Source organism: Lynx canadensis, chromosome E1 (assembly GCF_007474595.2).
Source record: "Lynx canadensis isolate LIC74 chromosome E1, mLynCan4.pri.v2, whole genome shotgun sequence".
Lineage (NCBI taxonomy): Eukaryota > Metazoa > Chordata > Mammalia > Carnivora > Felidae > Lynx > Lynx canadensis.
Genome location: NC_044316.2, coordinates 12088845 through 12107285, shown reverse-complemented (window position 1 = coordinate 12107285; position 18441 = coordinate 12088845). Strand labels below are relative to the sequence as shown.

The window sequence follows — 18441 nt, the reverse complement described above, 5'->3', positions numbered from 1 at the left end:
TTATGAAGGCTTCATTCATAATGATCAGTTAAGGTATGATCGATTAAGCAGGCGTTGATCAAATCGTTACACAGACATGATTGATCAAATCATTGGGCCTTGGTGGAGGTTGGGATAGGACTGAAAGTTCCAGCCCTCTGATCACACTGTTGGTTCCCTAACATCCAGACCCCACCCTGAGGCTCTCCCTGAGCTTTATCCCCTCATTAAGATAACTTACTGGTTGAAAGGGACTTGTTTCAATAACAAAAGACACCCTTTTCAATCTCATCACTTAAACATTCCAAGGGGTTTAGGAGCTCCGTGCTTGGAACTTTGAAGGAAGACCAGAATACAGTATGTATTTTCTTATATCACAGTGATGTCACTGCCACATTTGTACCTTGAAGGAGTTGGACTAAATCTATTTTAGTTGAGATTCAAAGGCCCAAGTCTTGCTTTCTGAGACTGGGAAATTTGAAGAGATTGTTTAATTTCAGTTACGTCTTTTGCCTTTTAGTGCCTCAGTTCATGTAGAAAATGTTGCGTCTTCCTGTCCCTTTGCTTAGATCAGAGTCTATGATGGTAAAAGAGTATATTGAGCCCTTGAAAAAGTCATTGAAGAGAATGCGTAACAATTAAACATACCTTCTTTACAATTGTCAGATTTAGTGGTAGTTCCGGTCACGGGTAATATGTGAAATGTGCATTAGTTCTTAAGGTGCTGTCTCCTGTTTGTAGTTTTCTTTAAGCTGGACTCAGAATTCACTGCACACCTGAGTCATCCTATGGGTGAGTCTACCTGTATTTGACTTAAAGGGCCATGCGCCTTCTGCCCCCTCCGATCCTTCTTGGGGTAGCGAGGAGGGTGTGAGAAAAGAGATAATAGAGATTAAGGTATCCAAAGAAATGCTGTTAATATTGGGGCCAAATGAATGGACTTTCAGTGCATTTCTTGTACTATGTAAACTCATAACTGTTTTTTTTTTAAGTTTTTATTTTTTTTTTAATGTTTATTTTTGAGAGAGAGTGAGAGACAGAGAGTGAGCCGGGGAGGGTCAGAAAGAGAGGGAGACTCAGAATCCAAAGCAGGCTCCAGGCTCTGAGCTGTCAGCATGAATGGTGAGATCAGACCTGAGCTGAAGTTTGATGCTCAACCGACCTAGCCATCCAGGCGCCCCTTTGAGTTTTTATTTAAATTCCAGTTAATTAACATACACTGTAATATTCGTTTCAGGTGTAAAATACAGTGATTCAACACCTGTGCATCGCCCGGTGCTCATCCTAAGTGCCCTCCTTAACCCCTGGCACCTATTTTTTTAATTAAAAATTTTTAATGTTTATTTTTGAGAGAGGGAGAGACAAAGTGTGAGCAGGGAAGGGGCAGAGAAAGAGGGAGACATGGAAACCGAAGCAGGCTCCAGGCTCCCAGCTGTCAGCACAGAGCCTGACTTGGGCCCAACTCATGAACAGTGAGATCATGACCTGAGCCAGAAATTGGATGCTTAACCTACTGAGCCACCTTGCCCCACCCCACCCCCAGCAACCATTTAACACACCCCCAGCCACCTTCCCTCTGGGGACCATTAGTTATAGTTTGGAGTCTTTCTTGGTTTGTTTTCTCTTTTTTTTTTCCTTTGTTCGATTGTTTTGTTCCTTAAATTCCACACTTGAGTGAAATCCTATGATATTTGTTTTTCTCCAGCTTATTTTGCCTAGCACAGTCCTCTCTAGCCCCATCCCTATAGCTGCAAACAGAACTGTTAAATCATTGATCCTATCTGCTTCTCCTATCCATAAAAATCCCCGTTGCGTTTCAGGATTACTTGTGGGCTCCTGAATCTACTTGAAGTAACTCCTAGGAGAAAGGGATTTAATACAAAAATCTTTTCGAGGACTCCAAGAGCAGTAGATTCCAGGTTGAGTTTCCTGGATCCCCCACCAGCCTCCGGAATCCCTCTGCCTCTGCAGATCCAGGACTGTGTGCAGTGCCTCCCTGGCAGGAAGCTGTAAGATCAGCTGATCGGGGAAACCTGCCGTCCGCGGCAGCCAACTGTTCCAGAAAGCAGATGTCCCTGTGCCTCTCCCTGGCCCACTCAGATGGCCGGTGTGTGGTGCAGGGGTGTCTAGCCTTTGCGGGAGTGAGAATAATAATAGCTAACGTCAACCCCGTATTATTTCCTGCAGCTGCTTTAGCAAGTGACCACAAACTGGTTTAGAACAAAACAAGTTCTGGAGGCCAGGATCCCAGAATCTGGTGTTGGCAGGACCACGCCCCTCCAGGGGGCTCTGGGGGCAGGGGAACCACTCCTGGCCTGCGGCCGACCCGGCCCCATCCCCTCCAGTTTCTGACCTCCTCTTTCAGCTTGGCTTCTTTCCTGTGTATAGGGTCTTTCTCCTTCAAGGACACTCAGGATGGCATTTAGGGCCATCCCAGATAATCAGGTATAATCTCATCTCAAGACCCTTAATTACATATGCAAAATACTTTTTTGAAATAAGGTAACATTCACAGGTTCTGGAGATTAAGACAGGGACACACCTTTTAGGGAGCCACTGTCAGCCTTACAAATCCCATGGGCAGTGTTCTCAGTCCATGAAAAGCATCGGATCTTTTAACCCTCGTAATAGCTGTATGAGGTAGATACGTGTCCACATTTTTACTTTATTTATTTATTTTGGTTTTTTTTTATTTTATTTATTTTTTTTTTCAACGTTTATTTATTTTTGGGACAGAGAGAGACAGAGCATGAACGGGGGAGGGGCAGAGAGAGAGGGAGACACAGAATCAGAAACAGGCTCCAGGCTCTGAGCCATCAGCCCAGAGCCTGACGCGGGGCTCGAACTCACGGACCGCGAGATCGTGACCTGGCTGAAGTCGGACGCTTAACCGACTGCGCCACCCAGGCACCCCTATTTATTTATTTTGATAGAGAAAGAGAGCATCCCAGCCAGGCTCTGCACTGCCAGAGCAGAGCCAGACGTGGGGCTTGAACTCATAAACTGTGAGATCATGACCTGAGCCAAAGTTGGATGCTCACCTGACTGAGCCACCCAGGTGCCCTGAGAACTGGTCTCTTAATTGTTGAATCCATCAACTCAGTAAAAGGCCTTCACTGGTAGGTGCCCTGCAGTTGAGTGTCCTGGGTTTTACACACATGAACAATGGTCACCCAGAAGAAGCAATTAGGTCCATGTAGAAACGCTTTTCCTCCTTCCCATTTTGAGTTAATTCTCTTGACTCCATATGAATTGAGTTCACACCCCTTGTAAGAAACACTTGTTCTATAGAATTCCATAGAATTGAGCTTTCTGCTCTTGTATACAGACCTTTCTGACTTCCCCAGTGTTCACTCACCTGATGTGGTTCTCCTTGTAAATTTCATAATATTTGGTTTGTGTTTCTCAGCTTAACCATATACATTATCTCTGTTTATTATTTTGTATTATGGGTTTTTATTCCTATTAATTTTAATTTTTTTATTATATTAATGTTTTTTATTTATTCTTGAGAGAGAGAGACACACACACAGAATCCGAAGCAGGCTCCAGGCTCTGAACCATCAGCACAGAGCCCGGTGCGGGGCTCGAACTCATAAGCCATAAGATGATGACCTGAGCCGAAGTTGGACGCTCAACCGACTGAGCCACCCAGGGCCCCTTTTTATTTCTCCTCTTGAAGAAGCATACTCCTTGGTGAATTTCTGTGAAGTGAACATGTTCATGTCCTGGCCGCACAGAGGAGAGTTGACACCCAACGCTCCAGGTGTCCCCTTTGATCCCCTTCCTGGTCCCAACCCTCCTCCCTCAGGAGAATCTACTATCCACCCACGCGTGACCGTGAAATTACCTCTGCTGGCTTTAGGACTTTGTATGACGGTAGCCGGCAGTATGTAATTTTCTGTGGCCAGCCGCCTCCGTGCTCTGTTGTGAGGTCATCCCTTGCTGGATGTACCGTGAATTCCTTTTCGTTGCTCTGGTACCCACTCAGTGGCCCTACTACAGCTTATTCTTCTTGCTACAGATGAATATTTTATTATTTTCACATTTGGGGTATTACCATTATGATACTCTTTTATGTGGCTTTTGGTGTCCTTGATACATGTATTTCTGTCATGTGTAAGTTCCCATTTCTCTTATACCTAAACTTAGGACTGGAATTAATTGAGTCTTAAGGTATGTATTATTTAATGGTTGTTTTCCCTTGATTTATTTTAAAAAATATGAAACCTACAGAAATAGCAAGAATACTAAAATGAGTATCATACACATCTATCTAGATTCAGCAGTTGTTTGTTTTGGGGAATGTTAGGGTTTGAATGAGGTGGTGTTTGTTGGCCAGAGTTCTCTTTTGCCTTTTCAATTAACAGAAGTGATCTCTGGGGTGATACTTTGAAATTAAATATCTAGTGCCCCAGTACACTTATATACAGACATATGTTCACACATCCACATGTGTACTAGGGCATGCACACACGGATATGTAAGTCATTTAGTGTATTTTTTTTTTCAACGTTTTTATTTATTTTTGGGACAGAGAGAGACAGAGCATGAACGGGGGAGGGGCAGAGAGAGAGGGAGACACAGAATCGGAAACAGGCTCCAGGCTCTGAGCCATCAGCCCAGAGCCCGACGCGGGGCTCGAACCCACGGACCGCGAGATCGTGACCTGGCTGAAGTCGGACGCTTAACCGACTGCGCCACCCAGGCGCCCCTAGTGTATTTTTTTTTTTAATTTTTTTTTTCAACGTTTATTTATTTTTGGGACAGAGAGAGACAGAGCATGAACGGGGGGAGGGGCAGAGAGAGAGGGAGACACAGAATCGGAGACAGGCTCCAGGCTCTGAGCCATCAGCCCAGAGCCCGACGCGGGGCTCGAACTCACGGACCGCGAGATCGTGACCTGGCTGAAGTCGGACGCTTAACCGACTGCGCCACCCAGGCGCCCTAGTGTATTTTTTAAAATATAATTTGTCAGGGTGCCTGGGTGGCTCAGTTGGTTGAGCGTCCAACTTCGGCTCAGGTCATGATCTCACAGTTGACGAGTTCGAGCCCGGCATCGGGCTCTGTGCTGACAGCTCAGAGCCTGGAGCCTGCTTCTGATTCAGTGTCTCCCTCTCTCTCTGCCTCTCCCCTGCTCATGCTCTGTGTCTCTCTGTCTCAAAAATAAAGATAAACATTTAAAAAAAATTTTTTTTAATAAAAAAAATAAAAAATACAATTTGTCAAGTTGGCTAACATACAGTGTATACAGTGTATCTTTTTAAAATTGAGTTGAAATTCACATAACTTAAAAAATAACCACTTTAGAATGAACTATTCATGGGGCGCCTGGGTGACTCATTCAGTTGAGTGTCTGATTCCTGATTTCAGCTCAGGTCACGGGATTGAGCCCTGCATTGGGCTCCACGCTGAGCATGGCACCTGCTTGGGATTCTCTCTCCCTGCTTGTGCGCGCGCGTGCGCTCTCTCTCTCTCTTTAAAATAAAAAATAAGTAAATAAGTAAAATAAAATTGAAAATTTGAAAATAAAAAATAAAATGAACAATTCAATGTATTCATAATGTTGTACAGTCATCATCCTATCTCTACCAACTTTCAAATCACTTTCATCTGCTCCCCATTCTCTCTCTCTCTCCCCAGCCCCTGGCCGCCTCTAATGTCTGTTCTGTCTTTTTGGATTTACCTCTTTTGAGCATTCTATATTAACGGAATCACACAATATGTGTCCTTTTGTGTCTGGCTTCTCTCACTTCGCATTATGTTTTCAAGGTTCATCCATGTTGTAGCAGGTATCAGAACTTCATTCTTTTTTATGGCCAAATAATACTCCGTTGTGTATATGTAATATTTTGTGTATGCATTCATCCTTTAATGAACATTTGGGCTCTTTCTTCTTCTTTCTAACTATTGTGAGTGACCCAGTATTTTTCTACCCTGTGGTTTTAGCATCCATGGCTGATTCTTGCCTGAACCCATTATTACCGTGATGATTATAAAGTGAAGATTCTGCATTTGTATCTTTGTCCTTCCTACTACATTGATTAGTTGGGAGTTCTCCTGTGAACAGGTCTGTTAAGACTGTGTGTGTGTGTGTGTGTGTGTGTGTGTGTGTGTGTGTGTGTGTGTATGTAGTAATATCAGAATGGACTTGGGGATTCTTTCTTATTCAGTGTATAATCCATTTTTTTTCTTCAAGTATTTATTTTGAGAGAGAGGGAGGGAGAGAATCTCAAGCAGGCTCCACCCTGTTCACACAGACCCCTGTGTAGGGCTCGGTCTCACAAACTGAGATCATGAACTGAGCCTAGATCAAGAGTCCGTTGTTTGACTGAGCTACCCAGGTGCACTGTAATCCATTTGTATTCATTTTTATGTTCAAATTGTACCAGAATTGCCTAGTGGGAATTCCTCAAGCTGGCTCCCATTCTTTCTCACTTGACCCCCTTGGTGTTAGAGTCAGTGGCTTATAAAAGGTGTCCATTTATGCTCAAACGCCAGTTCAAGAATTGTTCATGGCCAGGGTGTGTGGCAAAGTCATTCGTGTTTATGGATAATAGATTTGTGACATACATCAGTGGTGAACATGTCAGGGGTGCACCATGTAATAAAATCTGATTTGCTGCCTTAAAAGGAGTATTGAGTGGCGGGGGGGGGGGGGGGCAGGGAACCCGGGTGGCTTAGTTGGTGCTGACAGCGCAGAGCCTGCTTGGGATTCTCTCTCTCTCTCTGTCTCTCCCTCTCTCTCTCCCGCTCCCTCCCTCCCTCCCTCCCTCTCTCTGCCCCTCCCCCATTCATGCACACACTTTCTCTCTCAAAATAAATAAAACTTAAAAAAAAAAAGTATTGAGCATGAACTTTATTTAAATGAAAAAGATTTAGCTGAATATTGAATATGTGTGTGTATTTATTTATATTTTAGGCTTTCTTTCCCTGACCTGATAATATCAGGACATGATAAATTTCTGTGTGCTTAAATGTTTATTTACTTGTGGGTTTTTTTTGTTTTGTTTTGTTTTTGAGAGAGAGAGAGACCACAAGCAGGGAGGGGCACAGAGAGAGATAGAGAGATTGAGAATCTGAAGCAGGCTCCAGGTTCTGAGCTGTCAGCACTAAACCCAAACGGGACTTGAACCCACAAGCCACGAGATAGTGACCTGAGCTGAAGTCAGAAGCTTAACCGACTGAGCCACCCAGGCGCCCCTTCTGTGTTTTTAGCTGGAGCTGATCTGCTTCTTTGTAATTGCTAGTTTCTTTTTGTGCAGCTAAGATCTTTTTCTTTAGGGAGATTTTTCTTTCATGAAATTCTGCAAAAGAACAGGTGGCATATTTTTACATTTAAAATTCAGAGTTTAATTTTTATCTGTTTTAAAAACTGTTTGTGTGTAGGGGCGCCTGGGTGGCTCAGTCGGTTGAGTGTCTGACTTTGGCTCAGCTCATGATCTCGCGGTATGTGAGTTCGAGCCCTGCCAGCTCGAATCTCATCAGCTCATGATCTCGCGGTATGTGAGTTCGAGCCCTGCCATCGGGCTGTGTGCTGACAGCTGGGAGCCTGGAGCCTGCTTAGGATTCTGTGTCTCCTCCTCTGTCTGCCCCTCCCATCCTCATGCTCTGTCTCAATAATAAACGTTAAAAAACCCAAAACAACCTTTTTGTGTGTTTTAAGGGAAAATTATTAAGTGTGATAGTTATGTACTTATTCAGATAAGCTTATGTTTTCAGGGCAATGCTACTGTAGAATTTTCTCGTTCTATAGAATTGGATTTACTGTTTCAAGTTCTTAGAGGAATTTTTTAAAATCATGATAATGCCTTTAAAATATCCTGAGTGGTAAAAATAAAGGATACCTCTTAATCTTTCCTATTCTTTCTATCTGTAATTGTAGTGAATGGCAAACAGATTCTAGCTTGTGGTGGTAACTAAGAATCTCCAGGAATCTGTTGTTTTATAGTATTTACAACTAACGGGGAATTTTCCTTGATACCTATATGATTTGTTTACATCAAATATAATTGTATATGTAATTTAAAAACGTTCTCTGTATTCCTGAAAGCAGTCACAGTGAATTAATCTCTTCGATTTGTCACTGGAAGAATAGATGATACAACTACTAACTGTATTACTACGGCACTTCAGAAAAGTCTTCCACACAAACCGCAGCCTCCTGTGGCCTTGCTTTAGACTGGTGGCTCTCAGCCGGCAGGAGGGTGCCACCTGTGATCTTGTGGGCAGAGGTCAGAGATGCTGCTGGCCATCCCGTGGTGCCCAGGAAACAGCCCACACCCTCCCGCACACACACGCAAAGAGTTACCAGGCCCCACGTGTCCGTGGTGGTGTTACTGGGAAGTCCTGCATTGGGGGCGAACCTTACGGGGTTCTCAGAGGTAGCTTCTTTGTATCAACAAACGTAAGTACTGACCATTGAGAGTAATTGTTTCCCCAAGAAGAAATACGGTTTTAATGATCGGGTTTATTTATTTATTTATTTTTTAATGTTTGTTTTTGAGAGATACTGAGTGTGAATGCGGAAGGGGAGAGAGAGAGGGAGACACAGAGTCAGAAGGCTGCAGACTCAGCTGTTAGCACAGAGCCTGATGCGGGGCTCGAACTCGCGTACTTCGAGATCTTGACCTGAGCCAAAGTCGGACGCTTAGCCAGTTGAGCCATCCAGGCGCCCCTTAACGATCAGGTTTAAATTTGGGCCCAGAGATAAAACCACCAGCAGCTGAAAGGTGATGGATCAGCCTTGGCACCCTGAGAGTGGTGTGGGTCTGTGGTCCTCGGGATGCCCCTCGGGCCTTGCTCCATCCCGTGTTCCTGGGCAGGATCTGGACCTCTTCCCAGCTCCCGGCCGGGTGGGCATTCGGAGAACCTGACGTGCAGAAACGTCTGCGATTCGGCCACAGCGTGGTTCTGGCTCACCTAATTTGTCTTCCGACCTCAGGCTTCAGGCGCTAGGCTCTGTTGTCTTCAAGGAGTTCATCCGTGCACCCTCCCTGCCCATAAGGCAGCTTCCATCTAAGTAAAAACTGTGGTTCATGTTTTTTTTTTTTGTTTGTTTGTTTTGTTTTTATTTATTTTTGGGACAGAGAGAGACAGAGCATGAACGGGGGAGGGGCAGAGAGAGAGGGAGACACAGACTCGGAAACAGGCTCCGAGCCATCAGCCCAGAGCCTGACGCGGGGCTCGAACTCACGGACCGCGAGATCGTGACCTGGCTGAAGTCGGACGCTTAACCGACTGCGCCACCCAGGCGCCCCTGTGGTTCATGTTTTATAGTAAATGTGGTTTGAGCCTAGTCCCAGACCCTCTCCTCCCTCCACACCCTCTGTTCTAGGTGAAGGCACAGCCTGTCACCCCTGGGCTTGGCACTTGCCTTCTTGTGTGTGCAGAGTGAAGCTTAGGAGTAGGCTGCCTCCAGGGTGAGGGGGCTGCTGGGGTAGGTGCGTCCCAGTCCACGTTCTCCCTGTGTCCCCCACCCCCATGGTCACAAGCATATACAATAGCTTTCTTCGGGTGTCGGAAGAGCCTAAAGCCTTTCCCCCGCCCGGGGTGGGTTGGGGGGGTGGGAGGGTTGTGAGGACTGAATGAGGTTAAGTCCTCTGAAACCCCCGGCACCAGGGTCTAGAGTGCACGTGGCGGGTAGTACGGATTGCTTGTGCGGGCAGCCCTTTCTGTTGTAACCTTCCCTTCCCTGGACCCTGTTCATTTTCCGCTTTCCTCCGTCTCCCTGCTTCCCGCCCACCTGTCAGAACAGAGGAGAATTGTATTCCGTGCTGCCGTGTCGGAGGTTGGAAATTGAATTTCATAATCTGCAGGGAGTTTATAGTGACTACGGTGTGGTTGTCATATTGTGCGAGAAAGCAGTGGCGTTCTTGGATGGTTGGGTGTATGAGAATCCTAACGACTCGCAGTTGCTGAGATTAGAGTTTTAGGTTTCTGTGGTCTAGTTCTTGGCAACAAACTGTTTCTTTTTCTTCTTCTTCTGTATCGCTTTGACTCAACGTCCCTGTGTGTTGGTTGGTTGATTGCTTCTAACTTTGCTGTGGTCTTGTGACCTGGAATATCAAACGCGCAGTGACATCCATGTAAGGGTGACTAGGCTTGGAGCCGCCGGGCTGGGGTGGGGACAGGAGCTGAGAGGGTTGGGGTGCCCTGTCGGGACTCAGGAGGAGAACACGAAGACTTTGATGGCTCCTCAAGCTTTACGTGGTAAATGAGCTTTTTTTTTTTTTTTTAAACATTTGTTTATTTTTGAGAGATAGAGACAGAGCACAAGCAGGGAAAAGGCAGAGAGGAGGGAGACACAGAATCCAAAGCAGGCTCCAGGCTCCGAGCTGTCAGCCCAGAGCCCAGCGCGGGGCTCGAACCCACAAACCGCGAGATCATGACCTGAGCCGAAGTTCTATGTTGTAACCAACTGAGCCACCCGGGCGCCCCATAACATTTATTTATTTTTGAGAGACAGGGCACGAGTGGCAGAGGGAACAGAGAGAGAGGGAGACAGAATCGGAAACAGGCACCAGGCTCTGAGCTGTCAGCACAGAGCCCGACGTGGGGCTCGAACCTGCCCCTCTCGAGATCATGACCCAAAGTGAAGTCAGATGCTGAACCGAATGAGCCACCCAGGCGCCCCTGGGCTGAGGTTTTTTACATGGACCTAGTTTTGAGCTAAATGAGCTCATGTACATTCTGGGGCAGTTGAAAGGGTTAACGGAGGGTCTCTCAGGTTGTACAGGGTATGCTGTGATCTCCTTTCCCCACACGGGTCACTTTGCTCGACCGCTTTCTTGGTAAGAAGGCCCGTCGTGCCATGCGCTGGCTCCTGATTCTCTTCTCTCGATTTCAGGCAAAGTCGTGTGTGTGTCACGTCTGTGGTGTCCACCTGAACAGGCTCCACTCCTGCCTGCACTGCGTCTTCTTTGGCTGTTTCACAAAGAAACATATTCACGAGCATGCGAAGTCCAAGCGGCACAACCTGGGTAAGGCGCCTTCTGATGAGTGTCCCTGGTGTGGGGACGGCCACTACCCGGCCTGCTGTTCCCTGAGTCGTGGCTCCCAGCTCATCCGGGGCCCTGTCTGAAGTCCTCGTGCAACTCCAGGGGCGAGTTGATGAACAGGTGAACTCAACAGGCTTATGCACCCAGCTGGCCTTGGGGCTCTCGAGTGGATGTTGATATCTGTGCCATCAGCACAGAGCGCGATGTGGGGCTCGAACCCGCCAGCCGTGAGATGGTGACCTGAGCTGAGATCAAGAGTCAGACTCCTAACCGATTGAGCCAAACAGGAGCCCTGCAATGTTAGTTATTAACGCCAGCGTGGAGTTGAGTGATTTTTATTGCTTCCTATGGTGGATTTTCATGGTTCTCGATAATACAGAGTCACGAAAAGGCTGACGGCACCGTGGCATCAAGATCAATTGTTTCGTGTAGTTGCAGGTTCAAGCTGTCGCACATTCTGGAAATTACACGAAGCGGAGTTTTGCTCTTGGCTTTCTTTTCTGACCGTGTTCGTTCAGTGTCTCTCTCCTTTAGTATGTGCGATGTTTTCTCTTGAGTGATGGGGAGGCTCTTCGGCTGGCCTTAAGAAAGTCACTTTCACGAGGTCCAGGCCAAAGAGCTATTACTTCACGGCGGCTCGGCATTGCCAGTTAAAGGTGTTTTTAGGCCTTTTTAGGTAGTAGAAATGGAATGTAAGGACTCAGTCCTCTTTGCTGGACTTCTTGTAACTAACAACTTAGAGTGAGCCTGAGTGAAAAGGGTGCTTGGAGCTAGGGGTTCAGGTTGTGACATTGAGCTCGTTGGCCTTTTTGGAAGGAGAACTAATGGACCTAATAGTGCTGTCATGAGCTCTGTCCACAGAGGAACAAGGTAGTTCGTGATCTCTTCTTACATTGAGTAACCAGAGGCAAAAGACACGGGTCAGGACCGTGTGGATGTGATCAAACTCTGTAGTACTCACTTACTGTAGATCTTTGCTTTTACCGGTACAAATGAGGAGTATGCTGTTCTCCGACCAGCCCCATTTAGGCGGCTCTGCTGTTATGCCCGGGCTGTGATTCCATGTGGTTAGAGGGTTATGGAGAATTGGAAGTATATTTGCACTTGAAAAAGCTATCTGAAGAATTACATTGTTACGCAGAATCGTCTACAAAAATCACTTCAGAAATGCGTCCATTTTTAACCTGATTGATACACTCGTTCTCTACTTCTGCTGGAATGAGTAAGTTTTAGAAGGCTTGCTTTCAGAAACAAAACCTTGAAATCGGAGAAAGATGCGTTTGAGTCCGTGAACGTACTGGAGATTGCACGTGTATGTGTTTAACCAAAAGCTAGAATTAGTTTCTGTGTCCAGGTGGACAGGAGGGTGGCGGGCACAGGAGAGCGAGGCCGAAGCGGCAAAGTGCTGGAGGAGAAGAACGGGGATGGGCAGCCCCGGTCCTGCCTGGCGGTTTGGTCTCCGTTTCCCCCACTTAGGAGGTCGCACTGCTGCTCCCGCCCGTTATCTCCAGAGCAACTTCTAGGCTGGCGATAGTCTGGTGTCCTTTCGTACAGAGTATTTCGCAGGATGTTCAAGGGCAAAGTGATTGAGCAGTGGTATGGGGAGTGAGGGGCCTCGACTTCCTGGTGGTCCACTTCTGCCTCCCAGGGGATATGTGGTAGTACAATGTTGAGACCTGAAGTTCTCATCAGGCATCCAGGTTTTAGTTGGAGTAGCACGGAGGCCTAAACTGAGTCTTGTCTGAATATTGTGGACGATGCACTTAAAAACAGAGTATTGGTAGAGTAAGGCCATTGTCAAAGGTCTTGTGGAGGGACGGGCGAGTGTGGCATGGGACGAGGAGGGTCTGACAGCAGTCTGAGGTCCAGCCCTATCAGGTTGCCTTAATGCAGTGTGATAAATACGCACTTCAGGGAAGAGAACTTCCCCTCTTTCGGGGTCGTCACTCAGCTTTGCTGGTATGCTTCCACCTGTACGGGTTGGTGTCCCAAGCTGGGTGTTGGAATATTCCAGCCAGCTGTGGGGCGGGTACAGCAGAGTAAGGTGATAGACTTGGAGCTGCTCTGTGTTCGTACCTTCTAGTTTCATGCAGGTCTGGTTTTGTGCTGAGTCCAAGGGTACTTAGATTTTGTCTGTATGAGCCACAGAGGTGTAAAAGTAATGCCTTTAGCTTCGTTCTGTGTGTGCGTGTGTCTTTCAAGAGTTAGAGCATGTGTTGGTGGGTGTGGGATATCAGTTCGCTTATGAATCGCCAGTGTTTTTCCTCCATTCTCGAGGTTACCCTGCGACCAAACAAAAAGGACCTTGCATGGTGCATGCACGGTGCTTCTGTGAGCTGATGGCTTTGGGAATTCCCAAGGAAGCCAGTGTACCCTCATCTTGACTATGAAATAATTTTCCAGGGGAGCTACCTTGATGGGAGGTGTTGCTTTGGGCTTTTAAATTTTATGTTGAGGTGAAACTCACATGATGTACAATGAAGCATTTGAAAGCGTACAATCCAGCGGCTTTTCGTCACTCACCAGTTGTGCAACCACCGCCCCTCTACTCTCCAACCTCGTCGTCATCTCAGAAGAATACCCCACCTCCAGGAACTAATTCTTTCCTCCCTCCAACGCCTGGCACTCGCTAATCTGCTTTTTGTCTCTCTGGATTTGCCCATTCTGAATATTTCATAACAGGAATTATACGGTGCATGACCCTTTGTGTCCAGCTTCTCTCTCTCAGCATGCTTCCGGGGCTGATCCACGCCGTAGCATGTGTCAGTAGTCCGTGCGTTGTATGTTTGAGTAACACTCCCATTGTGTGGACCTTCCATATTTTGCTTATCTTTGTATCCATCAATGGATACTTGGGTTGTTTCCACCTTTGGGCCCTTATGATAAGGCTGTTATAAACATCCATGTGTAAGTTTCTATGTGGACATACGTTTACCTTTTTTTAAGATGCATACCTAGAGCGGATTCGCTAGAGCGGATTAGCGGTGTCATATGATATTTCCGTGTTGACTTTTTTGTGGAGCCACCAAACTTGCCCACAGTGGCTGCACCATTTTACGTTCCTGCCGGCAGTGCCTGAGTGTTGCTGTTTCTGCACGTGCTCACCGACACTTCTTTTCTTTCTTTTTTTAATAACTCTGGCCACCATGATGGGTGTGAAGTGGTGTCTAATTGTGGCTTTGATTTGCATTTTCCTAATGACCAGTGATGGTAAATATTTTTTCATGTGCTTCTTGGTCCTTCGTATATCTTCTTTGGAGAACTGTCTATTCAAGTCACTTGTTCATGTTTTTAATTGGGTTGAGCTGTTTGTCTCTTTGTTGTACTTTCGGAGATGTGTGTGTGTGTGCGTGTATTTTTTGGAAATACACACGCGCACACACACACACCTTGGAGGTATATGTATATATCTTCTGGATAGTGAATCCTTAGCAGAGACGTGATTTGCAGATATTTTCTCCTATTCTGTGGGTTGTCTTTTCACTTTCTTAATAACATCCATTGGTGTAGAAAGTCTAGTTTTGATGAAGTCCAACTTACCTATTTTTTTCTTTAGTTGCTTGTGTATTTGTTGTCAAACCTAAGAGTCCATTGCCAAATCTGAGGTCATGAAGACTTAGCCTCTATGTTTTCTTCTACTAGTTTTATACTTGTAGCATTTTATTGAGGTTGCTGATGCATTCGGAGTTCATTTTTGTGTATGATGTAAGGGTTGAGCTTCATTCTTTTGTTTTTGGATTTCTGGTCATCCTACCACCATTTGTTGAAAAGGTTGTTCTTCCCCCACTGAGTGGTCTTGGCACCCCAGCTGACCTCGTTCATTTTACACAGTGAGTGAAGGGTGTGGAAAGGGTGTGGAAAGGTGCCTTGAAGAAGAGCTTGTCTAGGACGAGTTGAACACACGTTGAAATGTTTAAATGCCTTCCCCAGGCTGGTAGTTGGGCTGTTGGTTGCATGCTTGGCACTTTGTTTGTTTGTTTATGTTTATTTATTTATTTTGAGACTGAGAGAGCACGTGCACGTGGGGGAGAGAGAGGGGGAGAGAATCCCAAGCAGACTCTATGCTGTCTGTGCACAGCCTGACATGGGGTCGATCTCGTGAAGTATGAGATCATGACCTGAGCTGAAATCAAGAGGCGGAATCTCAACTGACTGAGCCACCCAGGCACCCCTGGCATATTTTGTATCGAATGTCTCTACATTCCTGAAAATTTCTGTACCACCTCATTGTAGTCTGTCTCTGGCTTTGGTATCTCCACACCAGGAACTTGTCCCATTCAAGGAATACAAAGTGCCGAGGAGGAACCGAGCTGTCCGCAGAGCTTTGATGGGGACTTTCAAAGAATTTGTAGGAATTTTGTCAGTTTGCAGGGAGGGGCGAGGGGTAGATTGTGATTCTTAAACTGAGCCTTCGTACACCTGCTACAGAGGACTTCAGAGATCCACCACAGTATTACCGATCTGTGTCGTAGTAACTTAAGGCATGGAATGTGATCAGAGCTGTGATTTATGAAGACACTACCATATACTAGGTGTACTGTGACGTTACAAAATTACCACACAAACCTATGAGGTGTTAGTGCTGTTACTATCACCATTATACCAAAGGGGAAACTGAGGCTCAGAGAAGTGGAGTAATTCACCAGAGGTCCATAAAGGTACATGGCAGAGCTGGGATTAATACCAGTTTCTGTAAATCTGTAAAGCTCTTGCCTCCATGCTGCATTGCCTCTCAAACATCTTGGTGAATCTCAGCCAAAAAAATTCTTTTTAACTGTTGGGTGGAGATAGTACCTTTCTTCCAGGTGCTTAAAGGACTTTATCTTACTTTCTAATGTGGTGACTAAGGGCCGGGTTCTATAGATGAGGTGGTTGAGAAAATGAGTGAGAGCAGCAGTCAGCTCTGTGGGTCAGGAAGTCAAGGTTCTCTGGTTCGAGCGTATTTTACAGCTGTCCTTGAAGCGAGAGTAGGCCGGTAGCTGTTGTGTTCCTTTTTGTAATCCTGTAGGAATTCTAGATATAGTAAAACGGTTTTACGTGTCAGGTGGCCGAGAATCCTTAGGAGCTGATCGTACTCCACGAAAGTTTTCCCTTGTTTTAAATCCCACTCTTTCGGGGTGCCTGGATGGCTCAGGTGGTTGAGCGCCTGGCTTCAGCTCAGGTCATGATCTCACAGTTTGTGAGTTCAGGCCCCGTGTTGGGCTCTGTGCTGACAGCTCAGAGCCTGGAGCCTGCTTCTCATTCTGTCTCCTTCTCTCTCTGCCCCTCCCCACAGGCACTCTGTCTCTCTCACTCTCTCAAATATAAATAAACATTACAAGATAAATAAAATTCCCCTGTGTTTACAAATAAAAAAAAAAACCCCACTCTTTCAGAGAAAAGACAGAAGGTCCTGATAACTTGAGAGTTAGGTTCTTTGTGAGATGTGGACGTTGACCCGTCTCTTGGGTTCCTCAGCCCTTCATAGGAGCTTCCGGGGAAAATACACCTGCTTAGTATACACCTCACCTGCTTGGGATAGAGGTCTGAATGGGAGGGACCAATCATTTTGCAACAGGTGGGTTCTATGATTCGAGAGTAAGGAAATGGTATAAACGGTGAAATGTCTAAAACACTTAGGGGTTTCATTTGTGACCTTAAGCGTTACCTGTACATTTGTAATTAAATCTGATCTCTTCCCTCCATTCTCTTTGCAGCCATAGATCTCATGTATGGAGGGATCTACTGCTTTTTGTGTCAGGACTACATATACGACAAAGACATGGAAATCATTGCCAAAGAGGAACAGCGGAAGGCTTGGAAAATGCAAGGTTTGGTTTGGCCTAGATTTGTGTGCCTGATTTGTCTCTTAGTCCTGCATCCCCTCGTGTGTCTGAAGGGCAGAACTTCCCAAGAGAAAGACCGACATCTAGGGAGAAAGTGAGTGTTAGAGAGCTAGGATCGCAGCTAGGTTTTTGCAGGTTGGGTTCTGATTTGCTCACTCCCTCCTGTAGGCGAGAGGCAGACCAGGTGACTGGCCAGACAGGTGCGTGGGGAGGGAGCTGAACCTTCCAAGCTTCTCATCGGGGCTCGGTCTTTCTGGCAACCAGCCGCCTCCAGGAACCCACCGAGAGTCAACTCATTAGAACAGAAGCTGCTCCTAATGCTCATGCTCTTATCACTTAGGAGGTTACCAGAGTTTGGGGAGCTCTGTGCCAGCAACCCGGGGCAGAGACCAGTATATGTTTTCTGCTCTCACAGTGGCTATGGTACCAGCGTGGGGTTCTCCGTTGCTGTCGCCTCCCTGGCCTCACACGGGCTCTCTTCAAGGGGTGCTGTCGGGGATGGACACAAACATTATGCAGCGGTTTTCTTTATTGTTCATTGATGTATTTTTTGGTTCCTTGATTTGTTTTTCTTTCTTTAGGCAGATGCTCACAGGTTTCAATGGTAGTAGGTGTAGTTTACCCTGTGTGGCTGGTGAGCATTTCTCAACTAGTGACGGTTCCCATCACTGCTCACAAAGAGAACATATCTGTTTTACAGTTTTTGGCCTTAATTGCTCTGCCGTTTTTTTTTTTTTTTGAGAAAGAGCGAGCATGAGTGTGAGTGGGGTAAGGGCAGAGAGAGAGAGAGAGAGAGACAGCATCCTAAGCAGGCTCCCTACTGTCAGCGCAGAGCCCGATGTGGGGCTCGGTCTCACAAACCTGGAGATCATGACCTGATCTGAAGTCAGGAGTCAGACGCTTGACTGACGGAGACAACCAGGCGCCCCCAATTGCTCTGCTTTTAAAACAACCCCATATTTTGAGAGCAGAACAATAGAAACAGGTGCTCTCAGTGATCAGGATTGTTTCTGAAGAACAGTCTCTTTACCAACTTCCTACTCTTTTCCCTCTCAGAAATTTAGTAACATTGCCACTAAGTCTGAATATACCATTTCTTTGACAAGGACATTTAATGCACAGGAGCTAAGAAGTGCATGTCCCAGAATAAAATCGACCTCTTCTACGTAAAGTCATTCTACAATTCCATCCGTCAATGAGATATTATATCTTTTAAAGTTTATTAAATTTTGCAGAAATTTTAGGTTGCAAGGAACAAGTACCTTTGAGTGAATCGGTATTTGCATGAAGTGTGACACTTAGTGGCATCTACACCATTGTCTTTGGCTGTTCGACATGTATTTTCAAACGGCGAGTGCATTTTCTCCCTGTCGACTCACTCATTCACGGGAGAGCCTTCATCTAAGTGCCAAGTGCAGCACTGCCTCCCCCCAGCCCCCGCCCCAGGGCTGATGCTACAGGCTCTCTATTCAAGGATTAAAGGCTTTGAAAAAACATCCATCTTGGCATTAGCGTGACTGTGGCATTAACTGGAGGTATTTCTTTCTCACGGGAAACTGCTTATTCACACATTTTCTAAAAGAAACTCCTTTTACGTGTTCTTTTTAGCCCATTGCAATATAATATGGTTCTAGAAA

At 46.1% G+C, this 18441-nt stretch overlaps 1 protein-coding gene across 2 annotated transcripts in view; it reads left to right on the top strand.

The window, feature by feature from the left end:
- USP22 (ubiquitin specific peptidase 22) overlaps nucleotides 1-18441 on the top strand; it is a 45291-nt gene that overhangs the window by 7789 nt on the left and 19061 nt on the right. Inside the window, exons 2-3 of one of the 2 annotated variants that reach the window (XM_030297057.1) lie at nucleotides 10829-10961; nucleotides 16676-16789. In XM_030297057.1, coding sequence (XP_030152917.1) covers nucleotides 10829-10961; nucleotides 16676-16789 — 247 coding nt within the window. The remainder of the gene's footprint in view (nucleotides 1-10828; nucleotides 10962-16675; nucleotides 16790-18441) is intronic. The other variant, XM_030297059.1, reaches the window with a different exon arrangement.